The sequence below is a fragment of the Odocoileus virginianus genome, chromosome 31, assembly GCF_023699985.2.
Source record: "Odocoileus virginianus isolate 20LAN1187 ecotype Illinois chromosome 31, Ovbor_1.2, whole genome shotgun sequence".
Taxonomy (NCBI): domain Eukaryota; kingdom Metazoa; phylum Chordata; class Mammalia; order Artiodactyla; family Cervidae; genus Odocoileus; species Odocoileus virginianus.
Genome location: NC_069704.1, coordinates 8,759,083 through 8,782,451, shown reverse-complemented (window position 1 = coordinate 8,782,451; position 23,369 = coordinate 8,759,083). Strand labels below are relative to the sequence as shown.

General features: G+C 55.1%; 1 protein-coding gene across 2 annotated transcripts in view; it reads right to left on the bottom strand.

The window, feature by feature from the left end:
• Window positions 1-23,369, bottom strand: part of WHRN (whirlin) — an 86,208-nt gene that overhangs the window by 1,620 nt on the left and 61,219 nt on the right. The window contains exons 4-11 of one of the 2 annotated variants that reach the window (XM_070459235.1): window positions 22,143-22,345; window positions 21,009-21,045; window positions 19,667-19,879; window positions 18,446-18,655; window positions 15,323-15,355; window positions 3,878-3,949; window positions 2,143-2,680; window positions 109-290 (exon numbers count right to left, since the gene is read on the bottom strand). In XM_070459235.1, coding sequence (XP_070315336.1) covers window positions 109-290; window positions 2,143-2,680; window positions 3,878-3,949; window positions 15,323-15,355; window positions 18,446-18,655; window positions 19,667-19,879; window positions 21,009-21,045; window positions 22,143-22,345 — 1,488 coding nt within the window. The remainder of the gene's footprint in view (window positions 1-108; window positions 291-2,142; window positions 2,681-3,877; window positions 3,950-15,322; window positions 15,356-18,445; window positions 18,656-19,666; window positions 19,880-21,008; window positions 21,046-22,142; window positions 22,346-23,369) is intronic. The other variant, XM_070459236.1, reaches the window with a different exon arrangement.

Below are 23,369 nucleotides of genomic sequence, written 5' to 3'. Positions count from 1 at the left end.
CTTCCCTGTGGTCACTTGTCAAGCTGAACCCTGGTCAGGACTTCCTGTTGTTCACCCCCAGCCAGACATCCCCCCGCCTGCCTTCTGCACACCCCCCGTCTCACTTACGGGTTTGGTGGCCCCCTCGGGGGTCCTCTCGTTCCGAGGTGTCTCCTTGCTACTCCTGCTCTTGGTGGACGCGTTCTGTCTGCCTCGGCCCGGGGCGCTGGCCTCCGCCTCGCCGGCGTCCACACCGCTGTCCTCGCTCAGTGTCTGCCCGCTATCTGAGAGCTGGGAGAGCGTGGAGGCGGCTGGGGGTGGGAACAGGAGGAGAGGGGTGTGTAGAGCTGGGGTCAGTAACGGCTTCCTGCAGGAGCTGAGGGGCAGGCTAGAAGGCTGGGTGGGGAAGTCCCTGGGCAGACTCCCTGCCACCCGCCACCTGCTTAGACCTGCCCTTCCGACTGGGTCTGGCCCCAAGGCTGCCACTTCCAGGATGTCTGCCTTGACAGCCTCTGGCAAGATGGTTTTTTTAAAAAAAAAGGTCAAGAGGCAAATCCAGCCCACATATATGGGTTTGTTTGTTGGTTTTAACTCTTAGTGTTCTCAATATTTAATGATGGACCAACACTTTAAATTAGATTTCACATAAAAATGGAATTCTAAGCTTCTTGGGAAAAGAAAGGAAGGTCTGAAGGAAAAAAAAAAAGGAAGGTCTGCCATGCCTGGTCTGTGCCCTTGCTGACTCCACCTGGCCTGAACTAAGGGGTGAGCACATGCCCTCTGGTGCAACAGTCAAACCCAAGCCACTCCACTAGGTATGTAACGGCTTGGCCCCCGAGTTTGAGACACTCTGGAGTCTGGCAGGTGGGGTCTGAATCCCCTCTGACCAGTTGTGCAATCCTGGGTGAGCTACACAGCCTCCCTGAACCCCCATGTTCTGGTTCCAACCCAGGGGCAACGATGCCTATCCCATGGACTATCATAAGCACTAACAAACACGACGTATGGGGTGAACAGGCTTATGCTAGCCTGCCTGGCTCCACAAGTACTGTGTCTCAGCCTCTTCCGTCTGTAAATTGGGGGTAATAACAGTGCCGGCATCACAGAGCTGTTGAGAGAACTGGGTGAGTTACTGACACACGGAAGTTCCCAAGAACAGTGTTCTTGGCTCACGGAGAGTGCTATACACCTGTCAGCTTTATTATCATGTGTGTCCGGCTCAGAGCCAGGTCCAGAGCCATCTCTCTGACAGCTCAGGTTTCCCTCACCACATCCTGCCTTAGCAGCCTTTCCTCAGGGAGCTACTGAATGCGGGGACCCCGCCTTCTGCATCCCAGCCCGTCCCCTACTTGCATACCGCAGGCGCCAGTAAACTTCCCTGACCTGGTTGGCCACCCACCCTCCTTGGCCACGGCGGTCCGACGTGTCACCTTAGCCACGAGATGGCAGCAGAATCCAACAAAACGGACCCGACTCACGACCAGGAGGGAGGGGACGCAGGCCTCGCGGTGGACTCAGCTTACATGGTGGAGACCAGCTCTCCCTTCCCGCCACCTCCCCAGCTGGACAGCCGCTGAAAACCTCAGGGCTACAGCCCCGGGCTGGCCTCCCAGGTGTCTGGAAGGTGGACCCTGCGCTCTGACCCTGCAGCCCCAAGTCAGGAGACCTCCAGGAGTCCAGAGGTGACAATTTCAATGTCCACTTGTCCCTCGGCATCAGCTCTGGGGGACAGAGATCACAAAAGTCACCCCTGCCCTGAATAGGCTCAGTCTTCTTGGGGGGACTGGTAGGTGGGTGCAGGGTGACCAGCTCTGGGGATCCTAGAGCAGAAATCCCACCCTCACAGCCAGCTGGCAGAACTGCTGCTGTTCCCTCCAGCCCCCATGGACGGCCCAGCAGCCCGTCCACAGTCAGACAGCCAGTGACAGCTGGGACTCACATTGCAGCCTCTGCCTCCAAAGTCCCTCGGGGCGGGCTCAGGACCCTGTTCACCAGCTCCCCTGACCCTTAATGGGGGAGGACTGGGTTCAGAGGCCTCCCACTGGGTGAGTACCTGGTCCCACCTGAGCTGTGTCAATGGGCAGATCAATCCCCCAGTGGGGCACCCCTAAGGGGATGCAGCAGCCCCCCCAAGCCCAGCCCAGTGGGGCCTGCGGTACTCACTGCGTGTCTGGGGCAGCGCCCTCACTTCATTCACATCCGGCTCGCTGTCCGGGCGGTGCACCTCCACCAGGACAAAATGCTGGTTCGTGCCCGCCTGGTCCGGGCGGCCAGAGGGGGAGGATGGGGGAAGGCCGCCACCGGCCAGCGTGGCCTCTGCAGGGGGACTTTTCAGGTGCGGGGGTGACTGGACCCGCGGGAAGGGGCCGATGGGGTGCTGGTTGACCAGGGCCAGGTGGGTGTCCAGCGGCCTCTTGCAGCCCGGGTTGGCTGGGGAGATGGAGGCATAGAGGGGGGAGGAGGGTGAGTCCTGTGCTGTGGGGGCCTCCGGCACAGGAGCGGTGCCCGCTGGCGGGCTGCAGTTCCGCGGAGCCGAGAAGACGATGCCCGAGTGGGAAGATGCGGAGGAAGGCGGCTGGAGGTCCTCTCTGCCCGGCTTCCTCGGCTGGATGAGGAGGTGGTCGTGGCCTTGGGTCAGAGGGGGTGGGGGCGGCGGTGGCTTGTAGCTAGGCAGCCCCTTGGAGGTGAACTTGACATCATCCTGCCAAAAGACCCAACAGGAGTAGAAGGAGTCAGACCCCATTGCGGCCGTTAGAGGGGAGACCTGTCAGCCCTGGTGCACCGGACCCTGGCTGGAATTCCGTCCTTGCTCTATCAGCTCCTGGCCACGCTGCTCTGAATAATGCAACACCTGAGTGGAAAACTTCTCCTAGCATCTGAGCAGCTGATAAGCATCAGGATCCTGGCGGGTGTCTCTGGGGATGGCATCGTTACCTTCGGGAACTGAACTTCTTGGCATCGGCCAGGGCTTGTCACAGGGAACGGGACTTAATTAGAGGTGGGATGCAGAGATGAAAACTTTGGCTTTTCTCTTTAGGGGATTATCATGGCTTCTGGAGCCTGGAGGTGTGACAGGCTCCTGGAGCCTGGAGGTGTGACAGGAGGTGTGATAGGACTGGGTGCTGTTGGTCCTGGGCAGGGCACAGCACTTCTCTGAATGCACCTCGGGGCCATGGAGGAAACGACCTACTCAGCAGAACCGTGGGGAGGTGAGGAGTAGCGCGTGTGTTGCACTAGCCAGGGGCCTGAGATCCAGCAGGTGCTTGGTGAGTGGCAGATTCTGTCGTCACTATGCCCCCTCCCTATGCCAGCATCCAACACTGGCATGGCTCTGATGGCCAGGCAGGCACTGTCCCCAACGCTTTACTTAGATTAACCTTGTCATAGGCTTATGGGGTGGTACACTATTATTACACCCCATTTTACAGATGGGAAAACCGAAGCACAGAGAAGTTGAGAAACTTGCCCAAAGTCACACAGTCAGCAGCACAGGGCGGGATTTGGGCCCGGGCTGTCTGGCTTCAGAGCCCAGGCCATTCGAAAGCCACGTGGGTCGGATCACAAAGCGAGACTGCCCGGACTGCTGCTGAGTGTGCACGGGCGTGAGGTCACGTTTCTCCCCGTCTCCCGACGCAGTCATTGGGCCTCCTGGAGGAGCTGTCGTCACACATGTCATGCTTCAGTCCTTGCTATGATAGCGTTCAGATAGCATATCACAAGGAGCACCAACTCAGCAAACAGTCAAACAGCCTGACCGCCCTGCCTCAAAGCCCTGCAACTAGCTGAGAGCCTCAGTCCCCTCCCGGTGGTCTCACCAGGGAGCCAGCCCCCAGGGGCCTCAGGCAGACCCAGGAGGGGCAAAACACAATGAAAGGGTCTTTCCAGAGAGGGGTCTCACCAGAGAAACGTCCGAGAGAGTGTTCACATTGCCCTGGACGGCCTCCCCGGTCTCCTCCAGGTCCAGAGTGTTCTAGAGCAGAGAAGGAAGCCCCGTGAGCAAACACACATTGAGAGGGGAACCACTTTGCTCTCTAGGACACAGAACTCTGCGGGCCCTAAGACACCTTCACGGGGCTTCCGTGTTTCCTGACGTGCCCCACTCCGTGGGAACTTACATGGTAAAACGAATGTTGATTTTCCTGCCATTCATTTTGAAATCAATTTCAAGGAGTTCAATTTCTTGGAGACTTTCCAGGCCTCCCCAGAGCTACGTGGAAACGTTGCGAGGTGGGCTCTGGCCTTGACTGGCAATCCCTGAAGCTCGGCCCATGCTCAACAGGCTCGGCTCCTCAACCCGAGGGCTCTGTCTCCATGATTCCTGCCAGAACCCCCATGGAGGTGTGAAAATGGCAAATGAGGGGCGGATGGGGAAGGTCTCTAGCTCTCTTTTTTAATTAATTGGTTACCCGTTTATTCTGGCTGCACTGGGTCTTAGCTGTCGCCTGCGGGATCTTTCATTGTTGTGCCCAGACATCTAGTTGCTCCCTGGCAGGCATGTGACATTTTAGTTTCCTGAACAGGGATTGAACCCGCGTCCCCTACACCAGAAGGCAGATTCTTAACCACTGGACCACCAGGCAAGTCCCTCTCTCTCTTTTTCAATTTTATGAGTTTTAATGATATATCCTGGGGGAGGGGGAAAGGGTTAAGGTTTCAGTGGCGCTTATTTTGCAAAGATGCTCATTTCTTCCTTCTCCTCCTAACTTACCAGACGCCTAATGCTTCCTCAAGTGACACTGAGCTGCCGTGAGGCCATGGCTAGACACCCCACACCAGGAGGTTGAGCAGAGCTCTTCTTTAAACTCCTGAGGGGGCTCCTGAGGGCTCCGCAGTCACTTCTATCCACCCCGCAGGGCCCAGGATGGCAACAGGCTTCCCTGACCACCACCCAGCTCAAGTCTCAAGTTCAGGGATGACTACTGAGCAGTCTCAGCGCTCCTGACTGAGGGCCTGGGGACTCAGAGGAGGTCACACACCTCCCCTGCCTTCAGTAGCTCAGAGACGGCGTGCACGCTGAGCGGCTCAGCCGTGTACGACTCTTCGTGACCCCCAGGACTGTAACTCGCCAGGCTCCTCTGCCCATGGAATTTTCCAGGCAAGAAGACTGGAGTGGGTTGCTGTGTCCTACTCCAGGGGATCTTCCCAATTCAGGGATCAAACTCGAGTCTCTTGTATCTCCTGCATTGGCAGGCAGATTTACCGTTGCCCCACCTGGGAAGCCCTAGAGACAGTGGGGTCGACACAAATAAGCCAGGAGGAGGCTGCACAGGGTGAGGAAACACAGTTATATAATGCAGCTAAGGAAGAGTTATCTAGGAAGTCTTCCTGGAGGAGGCAGCATGGGTTAAAGCTGGGCAAAGGAAAGAATGGTGGGTGTTTCAGAGGGAGGGGTGTGCATAAAGCTGGGAGGATAGAGGATGATTGAGAATCTTCAGCAGTTCTCCAGCAGTCAAGAGCTGCTTAGACCTAAGCCTGGGGACAGTGGGTTGCCATGGAGATGTAGTCATGTCTGCCTTCTAAGAAGATCCCCTCTGCTCACTTCCCTTCGAGTCACACTAGAGCTGCGCCAGCATGTCAGGGCCTTTATACTGGCTCTTCCTTCTGTCTGGAACATTCTTCCCCAGAACTATCCACAAAGTGAGCCCTGTTTGTTCACCTCCTTCAAGGCCTTACTCAAATATTACTCAAATATCACCTCCTCAAAAAGATCTACTCTGACAACCCCACCTAAACTCACAGCCTTCACCCCTGCCCTGCTTTATTTTTCTCCTTTGCACAGATCACTGTCCCTTACCCAGCAGCCAGGATGTAATCTTGAAGTCAGATGATGTCTCACGCCAGCTCATAACCCTCGAGGCTCTTTCCACCTTAAGTGGAGGAAATTCCAAACTCTGCATTCACTGGGCACAGTGCTGCTCTTGCAGCAGGATGGGACGGTTCCTGCCTCAGGGCCTTTGCACTCACTGCTCTGCCTGCATATAGCACTCCTGGCTCATTCCCTCATTTTAGACTCTGGTGAGGCTCTCTTTGACCAGACCTGTTACAAACAGCACCCCCTCCACCCCCGACACCTCTGTGTAACCCTTGACCCTGCTCCATTTTTCTGTGTAAGATTTGTCACCACCTGGTGGGGTACTATTAATTTGCTCACTGTGACTCTTCCTACTAGGATAACTCCTCAAAGGCAGGACTTGTGACAACCTGGGCCCTACTGGATCTGCAGTATTCAGGACAGCGACTGCTTGGTAAATATTTACTGAGCAAATTAATTAATCCATGAATGAATCGATGGGTGAATGAATTAATCAATAACTCTGGCTGTCATGGGGAGGAGGCCCGAGTAGACAGAGAATTGAGCCAGGCTGCTACAGTAGGTCGCGGAGAGCAGTGATGATGGTTTGAATGAAGGTGAAGGCATGACGAGAGTGAAGGTGTGGGGGGACTGGAGGAGCCCCCTGACTCCATACCCCCAGAGCAGAGGCTGCCAGGTCACTCTGTACCAATCCCCATCTCAAATAAGCCTCCTGAAGCCTTGAGTATTCTGGGCAGGCACCATGGGAACCCACCAGCCAACAAGATGCTCTGTCCTCCCAGCCATGAGCCTTTCTCACCAGGGCGCCTCATCTGGTCTTGTGACGCCTCTGGGGCAGTGTCAGGCCAGGTCAACTGCCTTTTACCAGCAAAACTGAGGCTTGTGCAAACATCCTGACATCTCCTGCGCTCCCCACCCTCATCTCTCACACACCGCTCCACAGGAAGATGTTCCTGACGGCCTCAATGACACGAGGACAGGGGGACCCTTGGGGAGGGGAGGGCTGCTCCTTCCCACCTTGATCAGAGGCACCAGTTCTGGCTTCTCTGAGATCACTCCCAGCTCTGCCACTCAACCCACTGGACTGCTCTGTGCCTCAGTTTCCTCATCTGTAAAATGGGGAAATACCAGTCCCTCCCTCATGGAGTTGATGCATTAACACCCGAAAAATACTCAAACAGAGCCCGGCACAGTATCTGAAGGGAGGCGACTGTCACACTAGAAACCTGGGATCTTATAAACCTGCCCCGGGACCTGAATGGCTGTCCAGCGTGCCCTGGCCTAGGTGAACACGTCGATGGAAAGAAACAGTGGTCCTCCGATACACCCCCTCCCCCCAAACCGTCGTGTGTCCAGTGCTCCCAGGAGTCAATCCGCCCGGGCAACGCAAGCCATCTAGGGTGAAGGTGATTGGCAAGGCAGGTTACACGCAATGACTTCCCAAGACTGGGCAGTCACTGCCCTGGCCTCAGCAGGAGGCCCCAAGAGGTCAGAGACCTGGGCGGTGCCTATAGCAAGGACGAGAGGGGCCTCCATCACCTGAAATGTAGCTAGCTACTGCCACCTGCCCCCAAACTCAGCCTGCAGACACCCTGGGGGCTTAGATGACAGTCCACGGTTGGACCAAAGATATGGGATTCTGTCCTGTTCTGGTATCAGGAGCTTTGAACACGCATTTAGTGGATCAACCAAGCATTTAACAGGCAGCCTTGACTTATGAGGAAAGTTCATGGGGATAAAAGATGAGCAGGTCAGCGTGTTCCCAACACCCACCAGAGGGCCATGCACACAGGAGCTGCCCACAAACTCTTGTCTGGAGTCACTGATGGAAGCTGGCGTTGTGATAGGGCCAAAGGGAAGGGGGCAAGGAAAGACCCAGTCTGATAACACAAGCATGTCTTTGCCCAGCTCCACAGGGGGGTGTGACTTCCTTTTACAAAGGGCATGGGAGGACTCCAAACTGTGGAGGGCCTTGCTGCATGCTAGACCCCTGCTGGGCATTTTATTTACGTGGTCTCATTGATTATCCTTATGATCCTCTAAGGTAGGCACTCTGATTGTCCTGGCTCACAACTTTTACACTTAAGCTCAGAGAGAGCAGTGACTTATCCAAGGCAACAGACCTATTCTACAGCAGATTAGGTTTCTAACCCACATCGGGGTGACCCTAAAGCCCATGCAACCTTACCGGGACCCCAGAATTGGATGCTGTAGGAACCAAGGGCCTCCATGAGGAGGACCCGCTCTGAAACAAGAGAGAACACAGCCATGGCTGGCCACTGACCTCAGTCACTCCCTGCTATTAATGGCATCCTGGAGCCAAACGGAAGGCAGGGATGGACGGGTGGGAGGGTGAATGTGGAGCGGGGACAGACGTCCAGCCCTGGGAGAAAGGCCTGAAGTGGAGCAAACGGCAGACGGCTTGGAGCCCAGCCCTGCCAGACTCCATCTGCCGAATCCAGACGCTCAGGAGCCCCGAGTCCCCGAGCCGTGTTCCTTGTGCGTCTGAAATAGCTGAAGACAGCAGGCTAAGAACTCGGGCGATGCGTCAGCAGAAACGCTTCCGGGACAGGCTTCGAGAAGAGGATCAAGGTCAGCACTCACGCAGGGGCCGGAGCGTCTTGGCCTCCTTCCCATCCCCCTCTCAGCCCCAGCTGCTGGGGTGGGGGTGCCTCCTCCTGCACCCACAGAGGCCAGAGACTAGCTGAGGGTTTAGATCTGGCAGCTCAATTAATCCTGGCAGGTGGGACCCTTTCCCATCAGTTCTACAGCTGAGGTGACTGAGGCTCAGAGATGGAAGGCCACTTGCCCAAGGTCACACAGCAAGGACAGAGCAGAAGGCTGAACCCTATTCAAGGTCTGAGTCTGTCATCCAGATGACTCCCCACAAGAGCCAGGATGCCCTCAGGACCTGCGGCGGTGGCTCCCTCATCCCCTTACTCCTCAAATCTGTGGTGGTTCAGGGAATCCTGTCCCTTTCAGAGAGAACTCTTTTTTCTTTTTTGGTCTGAGTTGGCCCAATCAGGGTTCTAGATATCCCAAGGTCTGGTTTGGGGGTACTGTGGGGCGAAAATGGAATGAAATCATAAGGGGCCATCACCCGAGCTGGCCTCTGCCAGATGGACTCATGGTTCTGGGAACGGAGACCCAAAAGGCCTTGGGTGGCCCTGGCACCACCCCAGCAGGAGGAGGCTCTCTGCTCCCCGTCCTCCTCCCTTCTTTCTCCCCTCCCCTCTCAGCCCATTTTCCGGGCTCTGCTACCCCCCTCTCATTACAAGGGGAGGGCTCTTACATAAAGGTGCTATTTTCGGCTCTTTGGTCTTCTGGCTTCTTTACTCTGAAGTCTGGACAACAGGCTCCCCCACACCTCTGCCCCCAACCCCTGTCAAATGCACCGGAGGCCCGAGGCAGAGAGTACCTTCCTCTCTCTGTCTCCGGAAACCTGAGAGGCTTCTGGAAGGTCGCAGCGGGGAGCTGCTGAGCGGAAGAGGGCCGTGGGAGAGAGACCAGAGAAGGGGAAGTGAGCATCAGAGGGGACAAGAGAAGGGAGGCGACCAGGGAGAAAAAACCAAATAGAGGAGGACAAGGGGAGGAAGAGGAGGAAAAGCCAGAGGCGGTGGCCCTGCCGGAGCTGGCGAAGAGGAGCTTGTCAGCCCAGCCACGGTGTGGGCATTGGGGGGCAGGAGAGTCCTGGCATTCTTGGGGGGCGGGGCGGGTGCTGCCCAGAGTGAAGGGGACAGGTCTGGGGATCCAAAAGGATCGAGGGGCGGACGCTGGGGCGCTGGCCGTGCGGGTGGAGACTGATCAATCGAGCATCCCCCAGCCTCTTGGAGCACAGGCTGGGGTGGAAGGCTGGATGCTGGACGGGAGGGCAGAAGACAGGACAGGCAGAGGAACGATCCCCGCACTCACAGAGGGCTGGGAGCCCGCACTCACCGACCAGGCTGAGGCCGTGGAACCGGCACAGGGTCTTTGAGCAGCGGGCCCACTCCTGCTACCGTGTTTAGCCACCGAAGCACAGAAGCAGAAAGGCCCCAGGGCAGCCAGCGCACAGTCTGCTGAGACGAGGAGGTCCCTCATCCCTGCACAGCACATGCTTCCTTCTCCCCTTTGCCATCTCCCTCCCAGCGCTCTTAGGAGAAGGACGTCATCCAGCGGACAGAGGGCGTGAGCCAGAGTCTCCAGGTCAGGGCCAGAAGAGTGCTCAAGACAGGCACTGGAAAGCAGGGCTTCAGGAAGGAGTCAGAGGCCGGCGAACTTGGCTGGGGGAAAAACCTGCATCCTTTATTTTCATTAACCTCTAACTGAAATGGAGCATCTCCTTCCATTATGAGTGGAGGCAACACAGCCTTGTGGAATCAGCAGGGCCTGGGACACTGTCACAGCTCTTTCGTATCACATTGCAGATGCTGCAAAGTCCCATTTATGCTCATCACGGCCTCATAATTTCAGCTGTTACCGACCCGCCATCAGACCTTGTTATGGGGCGTGCTAAGAAAAAAGCACACCTTTCAATATTTCTTCCCATCTTTGAAGACAGCATTTTATGATGTTTCCTTTGTCATTCTACCTGTTTTCTTCTTAAACATTTAAAACTGTTACTCTGAGAAAGGTCCCCAGGGCTTTGCCAGCCTGCCAGAGGGGTCCCTGGCACAGAAAAGGTGAACCACCTCCCCACCAGTCCTAAATCAGTGTTTAGTCTAGCTCTCCTAGGTGGTAGCTGGGAAGACAATCGGCTCCGAGGGGAGCAGGGACTGGCCATGTTTCAGCAGGCTCTGACCTCCATGGACTTGGTTCTGTTTTCTGGAAGCAGCTCCCAGCACCCCCAGTCCCCACACAGAGGGGAGGATGCTCCTCAATGCACCGGCTTGGAGGAGGGGTCCTTACTTCAGACACGGCTGAGGCAAAGCTGCACCCACTCTAAGGGTTACTAACACCCTCTGGTGAATCCATGGTTCTGGGGAGGTAAGGGGCATTGTTGAGGCCTCTCAGAAGGGAATGGGATGTTCTACTCAAGGGAGAAGACTAATTCCAGCCTCACCGTGTCCCTGTCTGTGCCCGGGGCAGCTTCCTTGGATAGGCGCTACAGACAGCCTATCTGTGTGAATGAAAACATTGCTGCCATAGCAGTAAACAGAGGATGCTGCGGCCATCAAGCCATCACATTAGAGCTGTGAGCCCTGAGGGAACTCAGCAAGAGAAAATACAGGATACTGGCCCCAGACAGCTGAGGTGCATATCAAAGGAATGATTTCAGTGAGCCCAGACTCTTGCATCTTCCCATGTACAGAAAAGCATCAAATTCCTTGAGATACCTGGTTTTCTTTAACGAACAGTAATCTCTTGAGGGTCTGACTGCCTGATTTTTGTTGCAAAAACTCCTATATATCCTGGCTTCTCTGGCCCTTGCCTCTTTGGAGCAGCTGCTTGAGTTTTCTGAGATGTTATGTCCTCAGTTCTGTCCACCAAATAAAACACAACTCTCAACTTCTAGGCTGTGAATATTTTTAAAGTTGATATCATACAAATAAGGAGCAACAGAGTAACTGGGCTCCATCGATGGGCTCCCTCCTGCTCGCCCACTAGGGCGGGGCCTGCCCAGCAGAGGAGCTAACCCAGCCAGGCTGGGCCAGAGGCCGATGCGGTAGGTGGGATGTCAGCCTCTCATCACTTGCTCCCTCTTTCTGGGAAGAGGTGCTTTGACAGTCAGGGGTCTCTGCAGCAGGAGGCACCCGAAACAGGCCGGAGCTTGCCCATCCTCCTCTGGCCCCAGATGAGCAGGAAGGCATGGAGGCCAAGGGGAAGAGGCTGGCGCTACCAAGTGCTGACAGCCACGCCTGCACCCCCTTCTGGCCTGATTTCAGGGAAGACGGCAATGGCCTTAAGAGGCAGGGACCCCACCCCAAGCATCCTTTGACAAGACTGGAGAGCCCCTTTCTAGACACATGAGGGGCCTGGAGGGCAGAAAAGGGCTCTGGTGAAGGACCTCAGCAGGGCAAGTTCCACGGCACCCCGACCTCAACGACATCTACCCGGTGGCACGACGTTGGCCTTGGCCTCTCAACCCCTTTTCCTGTGCAGTCCTCTGCAGTGCCCTTTGCCAGCCTTAATTTCCTTCCTTCTTTTCTTTCGCTGAGCTGGGTCTTAGTTGAGGCATGTGGGATCTTGACTTGCAGCATGCAACTCTTAGTTGCAGCAATGTGGGATCTAGTTCTCTGACCAGGAGTCAAACCCATGACTGCTGCATTGGGAGCTTGGAGTCTTAGCCCCTGGACCACTAGGGAAGTCCCTGCTGGCCTTTAGAGTATCAACAGAACCGACTCCCGAGTATTCCACACCTGTAAGCCCACCCTGGATCTCACTTGATCTCCACAGCAACCCACAGATGGCTGGTCTTATTAGCCCATTGTACAGATGCAGAAACTGAGGCTTCAAAAGCTTAAGTTACCTGCCCAAGGTGACACAGCTACCAGTTGGAAGAGTCAACCCTGGCTTGTGAGAGTCCAGAGCCTATGCATTTAAACCCCTCTGCCTCAGACCTGCCTGCACCAGATGAGGAATTCAAGAAATGTCATGCAGCCCTTTCTTCTTTTACAAAGCTCTCCTGGCCTACATCTTTATGGAGGGTGATGATCCTGTCTGGAGGCGGCAGAAAACTCCCAGGGCTGACTCTCTATTAGACAAATGGAAACTAAACACAATTTGTTGAAGCGGGAGGCTGCATCTGATTTCCTCTGATCGATTGTGTCTGGTTTGAGGGAAAACGGCTGCAGAATGAGCCGTGTTGAACCTGGGATGGATAACCCGTGCAGCACGACCCAGGGACTCCGGGCGAAATGGGAACTGGCTCCAACTGGGGCATCCGTCTGGGGCATCTGGGTCACAAGAGCCAGCTGCCTGCCACCCTGCCGTCTGAGCACCAGAGCAGAGGGCAGTTTCCTGTGACGGAGGAGGTAACTGTTCAGCAGGCTGGAAAGGGAGAAGATGATCCTGAGTCACCAGGGAATGAGGTTTCATTCCAGTCTCTGCTTCACATTTCCTTGGCCTCCACCTTGTCCCAGGCCCTGGGCTGGCACTTGGGACACAGACAGGAGAAAGCTGAGGTCCCTGCCGGTGGACCCCACCAGCTCTCTCTGTGTGCCGAAGAAAGCACTCAGGAAGAGTTTAAAGCAACAGGGTGGGCATTTTAATGGAGATGTGAAAAACACGTGTGCTCCCCAGGGGAAAGAATTTTTGTATGTGAGCAAGAAATGTTTTGAGTTGATGTCCATCTAGATTGTGGGGGTTGTTTGTTACTCAGCATCTCTGCAGCAAAAACTCACTCATACATGGTGGTGTTGTGGGCTTAGGGCCGGGCACTTAGCAGGGAATAAGTAAGTGTCATTTTGACCCCTTAGGAAGAGGTTCCTTAGGAGGAATGATGCAACCCTTGTTCAGAAACAGAAAAGTAGTGGGAACACAGGGCGGCCATTCCCTGCCGTGCTTCCCCTGGAATATTTTCTAGAATCTCTCGACAGAGAGGACTCTCAGGGTTGGAGGAGGCTTGGGAGCCTGCCTGGGTTTTACTGATGGGACGACAGGCCGGTGGTGGGTGAGGGGCTTTCCCGAGGGCACCGGCATGGTGGATGGTAGGGACAGGGCAGAGGAAGGGGTGTGGGCTCCTGACTTCCAGGATGGGTCTAGTGCCCTGCATTCCCACACAGAGGGGCTTCCAGGAGGAGGTGTGTGTCCTGTGGCCCCGCATGCAGGCAGCGTGGGGCGTCTAGCCTGAGACCTGTGTGTGTGTGTGGAGGGAGGGGGTTCCCAAGAGACACTGAGGCCAGGGTTGACCAGGCAGCAGGAAGAGCTGACCCCTGCAGAGCCTGTTATCACGTGTCTTAGCAGCTCAGGCTGCACAACCTCCCCAGAAGCTGCCTGAGAATGAACCTGTTTTTGGTTCAAACCCACACTCGTCCACTCTCAACAACCAGTGGCATCTAGGTGCAACTAAGGCAGACCAGTCAGACCATGTCGGCCCCTGTTCCAACTTGCCAACAGCTCCCATCTCACTCAGACACAATCTCCAAGTCCACAGCACTAACCTGCCACTGCCCTTCCCCTCACGGCTCCAGCCTCGTGGCTTCCTGGACTTTGCTCAGACACTCGGGGCACCACCTCAAAGCCTTTGCACCTGCTGTTCCCCCCACTGGAAATGCTCTTCCCCCAGCTGAGGGCAGGACCAGCTTCCTTACCTCTTCCAGGTCCTACTTGGGTGTCACTTCCTGACCACGCCCCTTTCCTGTTTCCTATTTTCTCCTTAGCACTTTTCACCACTTAACATACCGTGTATTTCAGTTCTTTATCTGGTTTAGTCTATCACTCCTGCTCTATCTAAATCCCGTAATAGAAAGGATTTCTTTGTTGTTCGCCAGTGTATTCCCAGCACCTGAAACTGTACACAGCATGCAGCAATCACTCAATCGAAATTTGCTAGCAGAACAAAAGGAAGATAAGGAGGAAGAGGGTAGAAATAGATAGATGGATCGATCGATAGATAGATAGATGATGCTTAACAAGGATCTGGTTGAGCTCCTTCAGGGAAGAATCACAATCAGAGTGCAGTGTTAACAGCACCAGCTCAGAGGTAAGCAGGCCTGGGTTGGAATCCAAACTCTACCATCCGCTAGCTGAGCAATCTCGAGCAAGTCACTTCTCCCTGAGCCTCAGTTTTCTTCTCTGTAAAATAGAAATCATGGTAGTACTTGCCACATCTAGTTACCAAGAGGATCAAAGAAGATATACTTGGAAAGCATTATCACCGTGCCATGGAGACTCTTGACATATGCCAGCTACCAATATTATTAAGAAAGGCCCAAATTACTAATGTGGACCAGGCTCTATGGAGAGCATTAGGGAATCAATGGTGACTCCAAACACAATTGTGCCCTCAAGCACCCCATGGTCAAGGGGGGTAACTGACCAGGCTGGAACATATTATATTTTTGGGGGGGAACATATTATTAAATTATAATGACACAGGAGCCATAATAGCAGGAAGCCCAGGGGGCTGAAGGATCCAGAGACTCAAAGTCACCCCCCTTGAGAAGATCAGGGAAGTCTGCTTGGAAGAGGAGGCATGTGAGCTAAGGGCTGAAGCACACACAAGAGATAGCCACGCCATATGAAGTGGAAAGAACATTCCAGACAGACAGACTGTGTGGCACAGGCAAAGGCCAAGAGGTCTCTTGACAGTTCCACAGCAGAGAACTGCCATCCTCATCTTATAAAACTGAGCTCAGAGAGGCGAAACCGTTTCCTGAGGTCACACAGCAAGGAACTGGCAGAGCTGGGATTTGAACTGAGGGCATTCTCACTGCAGAGCCTGGAAAGCCTGATGGACTGGCAAACAGGAGAGACAGAGAGCACCCAGAAGAACCTGGTCTCCCCGCGGGGCTGGGTGTGGTGCACAGCGGTGAGGGCAAGGGCCACAGCCCCCCGCTCCCACCCCAGCTAAAGGAGTCCCACAGCCCCACTCGGCAAGAAGGATGGTACCTCCATCAGGTCTATAAGCCACAGCAGCCGCTCCTGGGGAGGAAAGGTGGGCAAAAGGCAAAAAGAAAAATACATCAAATAAACATAAGGGATGGAGCGGGCACAGCAAACCCCTTCCCAAACACACACACACACACACACACACACACACACACACAAAGGCAAAACAAACAAAAACTGCCCAACTCCTTTTCTCTTCATGGGGACTGCTTTGGGTAGGAATAAAGGAGGGATGAGGCAGACCCCACAGGGACAGTCAGCATGGCTTCATTCTAACTGCTTCCTAGAAGGAAACCAAGGAAGGATACTTTCCTTGAGAAGGGCGGTCAGGAAATGGTCATGCCCCCTGGGGGCAACCCTGGGAGTCTCCAGCAGTTGAAGCTAGGATCGTTATTCCCACTTGGCAGATGGGAAAACTGAAGCCAAGCAAAGGGAAGTGACTTGCCCAAGGTCACATCTGTGGCTGAAAGTCAGAGCCTGAAGAAGTATCTTGTTTGGAAGCCTCCATCAGAGAAGACCTGGACTCCGGGGAAGCCCAGGCCCTGTGTTAGCAGAGAACCTCAGCGCCTGTCAACAGGAGCCCAGGGCCGTGCGTGTGGAAGGTGCCCAGCAAAGGATGACATTTGAAGGGGCAGTGGCAGAACGTCAGCCCTGTGCTTTCCAGAAGACCTCAAGTGCCTGCAAGGCCCCGGATACAGGGTGGTTACCCCAGCCAGGCTGGGAAACATGGGGAAGAACAGAGGCTTCTTCTGCCTTCGGGGTGTGGGCAGCATTGTCTGGGAGGTTACTCATCCTTTACTCTTCTGACAAGCTGGGGAAAGGAGCATTGCAGTGCTCCCAGTGCAGGGAGGGAGTGCCAGGCGCTGTGGAGGGGGGTGCCTTTCCACACCACCTCTCCTGCCTGCACGTCCCTCTTAGCACCCACCTCCCGGAGCTCGCCCTGACCTTGGTCAGTACTGACCTGGGTCAGTCCTGACCTGATGCACCTGTGCTTCCAGGGGGTCTCAGACTCATCAGTCAGTTCAGTAGCTCAGTCGTGTCCGACTCTTTGCAACCCATGAATCGCAGCACACCAGGCCTCCCTGTCCATCACCAACTCCCGGAGTCTACTCAGACTCATAGTTATTCACATTTCAGAAGCTGGGAGACCCTTTCCATCTGTCCTACAACCTCCCTGCTCAAAATCATCCTGTAGCCTTTCTGAGCTGTGCCTTTCCCAGGGTGTTCCAATCTGGAGGGACGGCGTCTTTGACAAGGCCAGGTCCACTGCCACAGCGGGGCCTCAGATGGCCAGGGACAGTGCCTTCCCGGTACAGGAGAGACCCAGGCACTAAGCTGGGGCTGGAACCCTTGCCCTGAGTCCTTCCTGGGGATACACCTCCAAGTCCTGCAGCCTGGCCTGCCCTCGGGGCCTCGGGCTACTGTGGCCAGAGTCACCAACGACCTCAGGTCATCCTACCCACAGGGTAACCAAGGCCCAGAGAAGCTGGGCTTAAACCTAAACTCCTTACCTCCCAGGCTAGAACACATCTCCATCCCACCCACTGGATTGCTCATCCCCGATTCTACAGGGATCATCCCAGAATTACAGTATGCAACCCCCCAAGTTTCAGAGCAGTGATTTGTGGCTCCTGAAGCCCCACATGGACATACTTAAGCCCATCTCAGTGGAGCTGGACGCAGCGAGAAATGAACCCTCAGGCCAGGGGTCCGCAGCCTGAAGCCAGTTCGTCACCCGTGTGTGCCACATCAGAGCCAAACACGCAGCCCCAGGTGGAGGACAGACCTCCTGGATGAGGTCTGCAGCCTCATCCAGAGCCTGGAGGAATGGGCGACAGCTTCCTAGCCACCCCAGGAAGGATGAGGACTCGGGGGGATGAAGGTGACGTGGGATGGTAGGACAGGAGGTAGAGGAACAAAAGTTTCCCCAGAAGCTCAGATCCCCAGAGCTTAAAAAAAAAAAAAAAAAAGCCACATTGGGAGCTGAAGCCCAAAGCGGGCATGCTGCGGGGCTGTCCCCTGGTGGCTAAGCACACTTGTGCCCACTGACCACCTGTGTCTGCAGGTGGACATCATCACATCCTCTGACTTCCTCCTCCTCCAAGAGGACAACCAAAACTGTCTAATAGAGATTCCACCCGTGAGAGCTCCCAGTTCAGTGTCTGGGAGTAACAGTGGTTAAAGAACTCGTCTTCCTCCTCCCCTTCCACAGGAGAGAGGTGCTGAATGACCGACCGGCAGGAAAGCAGAGGACCGAGCGGAGCCGGCTCTCCTGACCTCCAGCTCTGACTTTTCCCATTGCATCAGTCTCAGTAACTGGCTGTGTCCTGCGATGGATAATGAGGCACTTCCTCTGTCCTTTCCTCCCCAAGGCCTCCCAGGGTTCATCTGCCTCTGAGCATCCTGGGGGCAGAGCCCCACCCTGAGGCGGTCCAGATGCCTTTCTGGGGGCTGGTGAGTCTGGGAGAAAGTCAGACTGGGCTCTGGGGCTCCAGAGAATCAGGAGGCGGTGTCTCAGGGAAGATCCCAGTCACCACGACCACCACCATGAAGGAGACCACCAACGTGATCAGTCTCATGGGATCCTCCCACTACTGGTTCTATTTGCCTCGTTAAGAAAAAGGGTTAGTCACTCAGTCGTGTCCGACTCTTTTTGACCCCATGGACTGTAGCCCAGCAGGCTACTCCATCCAGGGAACTCTCCAGGCAAGAATACTGGAGTGGGTTGCCATTCCCTTCTCCAGGGGATTGAACCTGGGTCTCCTGCACTGAAGGGAGATTCTTTACCATCTGAGCTACCAAGAAGCCCATTTGTCTCACTACCTGCGTTTTTTGGCCTTTCTTCCCCAGCCCACCCACTGCATCCCATCCCACAGCCTGTGAACCCCCGAGGCAGGGTCAATCCGTCTTGTTCCATTGTGTCCGAGAGCCCATGCCTGGCACACAGGAGGCTCCTAGCAATCAGGAGATTTTCACAGGTGAAGAAACCGAGACTATGAAAGGCAAGGCCCCGAGCTGGCCAGGAGTCGAGTCCCAGCAGACTCCCAGGGCTGGATTCGAACCCAGACGGGTCTTAACTCCCTTGCTGGCTATGAGGTCAGGCATGGGGCAGGGGCTGCTCACCCTGGCCGAGCTGACGGTGGTGGAGGTGCCGTGGCTGCCTGTGGACGAGCCCGTGTCGCTATAGGAGACCGTGGAGTAGGTGTCCCCGCCTGCAGGACCCGGGGGCTGCCGCGCCTTCATGGACTCGATCTCCCGTCTCAGCACCAGGTGGTCGAAGCGGTCCAGGTCTTGGGGGGAGATGGTGCCTCTCACCTCGGAGAGGAGCGAGAACTGGAGGCCGGGACAAGCCGGGCACTCGGCAGGGAGCTCCACCCGCAGGCGGGACAGCCCTCTGCCACCCCAAATGCAGGTGAGCGTGCTAAGTTGCTTTAGTCGTGTCCGACTCAATGGACTGTGGCCCACCAGGCTCCTCTGTCCATGGGATTCTCCAGGCATGAACACTGGAGTGGGTTGCCATGCCCTCCTCCAAAGGAGCTTCTCCACTCAGGGATCGAACCCACATCTCTTGCTACATTGGCAGGTGGGTTCTTTACCACTAACGCTACCTGGGAAACCCTTGCTGCCCCAAACAACCTTCATGCAAACTTGGCCACTGCCTTCCCCTCCTTAACCCTCCGAGGCTCCTCACTGTCCTAGGACAAATTCCAAACACCTAGATACCGGGACCAGCATCATCGACCCCTGCTCCCCACTCACTTTTTCTTCCCTAACATCTCACCCTTCACGTCCAGCTCCAAGTCCCTAAGCAGAAAGCCCTTGGCTGTCCCTTCCCCCTCCTTCTCTCCAAACTGACTTCCCTCTGTTAGGTCTTCCCAAAGGTAACCACTCCCAGTGGATTTAATCACTTCTTCCTTGGTGCAGCTTTTGAACCTCAAACAGGCTCTTCCACTAGAGCAGCGTTCTCAAAGAGGGTAGCACGGTTTGGTCACTTGGGGTCTTGTGAAACATGTGGAGTTAGCCAGCCTGGGGCGTGGCCTGGGGAATTGCTTTTTAAGAGCTATCCAGACGATTCTAAATGTACACCCAGCATAATAAGCTGCTACATTGGGACCCCAAGTACAAGGAACGTGGACTATTCCCTTCAGAGTCTGAGGGCTTCGGGGGTGGGGGTGGGGGCTGTCTCAGTCACCAGTCTCTGCCCAGGCTTCAGTTTGGGTCTGACTCCTTGTGGGTTCTCAGTAAAGGAGTGGGGTTCAGAGGGAGGCAGGGAAGGATGCAGAACCCCCGGGAGCTGAAGCCAGGCCCCTCCAGCCCCGCCTTGCCCGAGGAGGCGCGGCTCACCTTGGCATGGGTGTTGAGCAGCTCGAACAGGGCCATGACTAGGGCCTCCACGGACACGCTGCCGCCGCGGTACTCCTCCAGGTAGTAGGCCAGGGTGGCACGCTCCTGCTCGGTCAGCAGGTGCCGCGCCTGCTCCTCCAGCAGCACCCGCGTCTGGTTCCCCAGGCTGCTCAGGGTCACCTGGGAGCCGGCTGGCCCCTTGTAAAACCCCAGCTGAAAGACAGCGAGACAGAGGCCCCGGGGGTGCAGGTCTGCTCTGGAAGATGAGCCAGCTACCACCCCGCAGACCAGTGGGGTGGGTCCCTCTGCGGTCTCTGGCCACAGGTAAAGCCGCAGGTGTCCCGGACGTTCTCAGGCACTGGGTCTCCTGCAGCTGCAAAGTGCTTGTCTGGCTCACATGGCACTTTTACACGTGTCATCTCATCAGAGCCCCCTCACCATTCAGGGTCAAGCAGTATTGTTACGCTTCCCATTTTACTGGTCAGGTTGCCGTCTCTCCTCTCTGAGTACATTGGGGATAACAGTAATGCTATTTCTGAAACGTGGCTCAGACCTGCACACACCCACACCTCCCAGCATGGCCTCCACCACCATCAACCGTGTCTAGGAGGCCCCCCGGTCTCCCTGCTTGTCCCCGCTGCCTCTCCCTGTCGCCTACACATCTGCTGAATTGACCTATTGATCTATTCATCTATGAAAGTATAGATCTCACGTTGCCCCCCTGGTGAAGCCCTTCAATGGCACCCCATCGTTTCAGCTTAGCAGATAAACCTCTTCCACGGCTCACTAAGTCCTGTGGGATCTAACAATCCCACCCACAAGCCACACGTGGCGCCTGCCCCAGGACCCTGGCACCTGCTGTGCCTTCTGACTGCATCCTCCCTTCCAGCTCCTGCCCTGACTCTGATCTCACTAACCTTCACTTCATGTTCAACTTACAGCCCAGACGCTGAGTTGCCACCTTACAGAGCCTTCGCCCTCTCCCGCTGCCCTCCCTGCACCTAAACATCTGCCATTCTCTCTCCTAAGACCTGGCACCTTTCCTGGAAGGCACTGAACATCTTTGATGATGACATATGCATGCAGGTTTGCTTTGCTTTGATGTGTGTCTCCTTTATTGGGTGTAACCCCCACCAGAGTGGGGACCTGATTTGTGCTGTTCGTGCCGCTAACTCCGGGGTCCAGGGTGGTGCCTGGAACCTGGCGGCCTGGAACCTTCCCACGTGTGTGGGAAAGAGTCTACTCAGGCAGTCAGTTGGCTGCCCACCCTGCTGGGCCCAGAGCTCCCCACTTGGGAACCAGCGAAGAAGTCAAAGATACCCGCAGACAGAGAGCAGCCTACCTTGTTGGTCCCTTCTCCTGTGAGATCCCCGGGAAACCTATGAAGAAAGAGAAGCACGTTCAGCCTGATGTCTGAGCAGTTCAGTCACAGGCCAGGGAATGGCTGCTTTGCAGCGAGAGGAAGGAAGTTTTGGGAGAACCACGGGCTGCGCTCACTGGGGCCACTCCAGGGAATATCAGGCCCGGGACAGATGGGCAGTTTCTGAACTCCTGTCCAACCATGTGGATGGTACTTCTAAAACCAGGCAAGGTGGTCTGCTGTTTCATGCCCTATAGGGCCGGTCAGGTAACACGCAGAGAAGAGACTAAATAATAACTGCCATGTGGACTCGGGGTCAGGCCAGTCTAGGGAGGGTGAGGACAGGGTCAACTGCAGATGTTAAGAAACAACTTGCGGGTACAGCTGTCTTCCAGTCTGTTTCCATTTTTTAAAAAATGTGGTCTCAAGCTTCCAGAATCCCTGATTTTCAAGAAGCAGCCAGAAATCCAGGTGTCCCGCCCCCGCCCCCATGGGAAAACTGATGTCTTTTTAAATGTTGGTAACTAATTTTTTAAAATTATTGTACTGGGAAGGAAGAAAGAAAGGAGGGGATGAAAAAAGGGAGAAATAGATGCTCTGGGTGTGTTTGGCTTGGGGGCTACTGGCTGGTTTGAGACTTCAAATGGAAATCCAAAGGTGACACATTATTAGCAGCTATGCAGCCACCTGGCAACTGTATCTCACGTTATGACTCCCAAGACCCTTTCATGCAAGTCACTCATGGGATCCTCTTTCACACATCTGGAATGGGGGCTGCAGTTAGGAGTCCCACTTTTCAGACAAAGCAACTAAGGGCCAAAAAGGAAGTTACGAGATTTGCTAAACGGCAAGTACAGAGCGAGAGGACTGGATGCTGCGGCTCAGCTTTCCAAGGAAAACTGAGGCCAGAAGAGCAAAGGGGATGTGCCCACGGTCAGGCCCCGCACACGGGAGGGACCCTGGGGTGGGACTTCAGGCTCAGGGAACCGGGGCAGTCTTCACAGATCGGGGCACAGAGCATGTGCAGGGATGGAAGGGGCTGTTACTGGCTTTCAGGAACGGCCCTGAGGGCCCTGGGGGTCCTGGGGCTCAGATGAGAGAGCAGCTCGGCCGCACCCTGGGCAGCTGGCGGCAGCATCCCCAATCCGGGAACTAGCGATCCACTTGGTCTCGTCCACGGTGGTGCGGGCGTGGGGCAGCCGCCCGACGTCCTTCACGGTCAGGATGAGATGCTGGGATGACTTGAGCAGCCTGACTGCCTCATCATGCAGGATGTTGAGAAAGCTCCGCCCATTCACCTCCAGAATCTGGTCCCCGACCTGCCAAGACCACCACACAACACAGTCACCTGGGCTGTCTGCAGGACACTGACTCATGTCAGGGGCTCTTCAGAGTCCAGATCCCAATTTTCCTCCTGGATAGCCCAGGAAGGAGGTCACTGAGGCTCAGAGAGGTTATGTGGGTGCTTGAGGGTCACACAGCAAGAGACTCAAAGAGGTTACGTGAATGCCTGAGGGTCACACAGCAAATCAATGGCAGAACCAACCATCCAATCCGGATCCTTAGCCCATGACCCTGTCACTAGAAAGGGCCACCTCCCTCAACCGAACAAGGGCTTTGAGGGGTGGGTCTGTGAAGTTCCCGAGGGTCTCCTTATCTAGAAAACAAAAGCCATTTCAGAGGCCTGGATGCAGGTGAAACTGGGGGAAAGATGAGATGTGAAGGCACTGTTCCATTAATTTTCCTGTTATACTTCTACATCATTACGTTTGTTACCTTAAGCATGTACTCTTACATTGCCTTAGTGTAAATATCATTATCAATAAATAAGAAAACTAGCCTACTGATAAAGGAATAATATATTGCTGGGATTTTCAGGACAAGAAGGTGATTTTACTTGGTAATGGAAGAATGTATTTTTTAATGAAAGGATGAAAAAATAGAAGAAGAAAAAACTAGCCTTCCAATAAACATAAATATGTCACAAGACCAGAAGGGGTTGCCCAGGAAGCTGCTGCAGGGTCAGCTGGGGTACTTTTAAACTCAGAGGGTTTGGTGCTTTTTCTACATTCATTGATGGGTGACCAGAGGGGGCTGCCCAGGGTCACAGCCCACTGTGGTCTTGAAGGGCAGCCCTGTAACACCAATTATTTCTGGCCCCTCTTCCTTCTTCCCGGCATCCGTCTATGCTGATGGCACATGGTCACCCCTGGGGTGTTTTCCAGCGCTTTTTAAAGCAGGGTTTGGAAAAGGTGAGCCAAACACGGATTTGGAAGAAAAAGAGAGGAAAAGAAGATGTGGTGATGAGCCCAAGAACCAAAACCCTGGTCCCCAGTTTCCTGT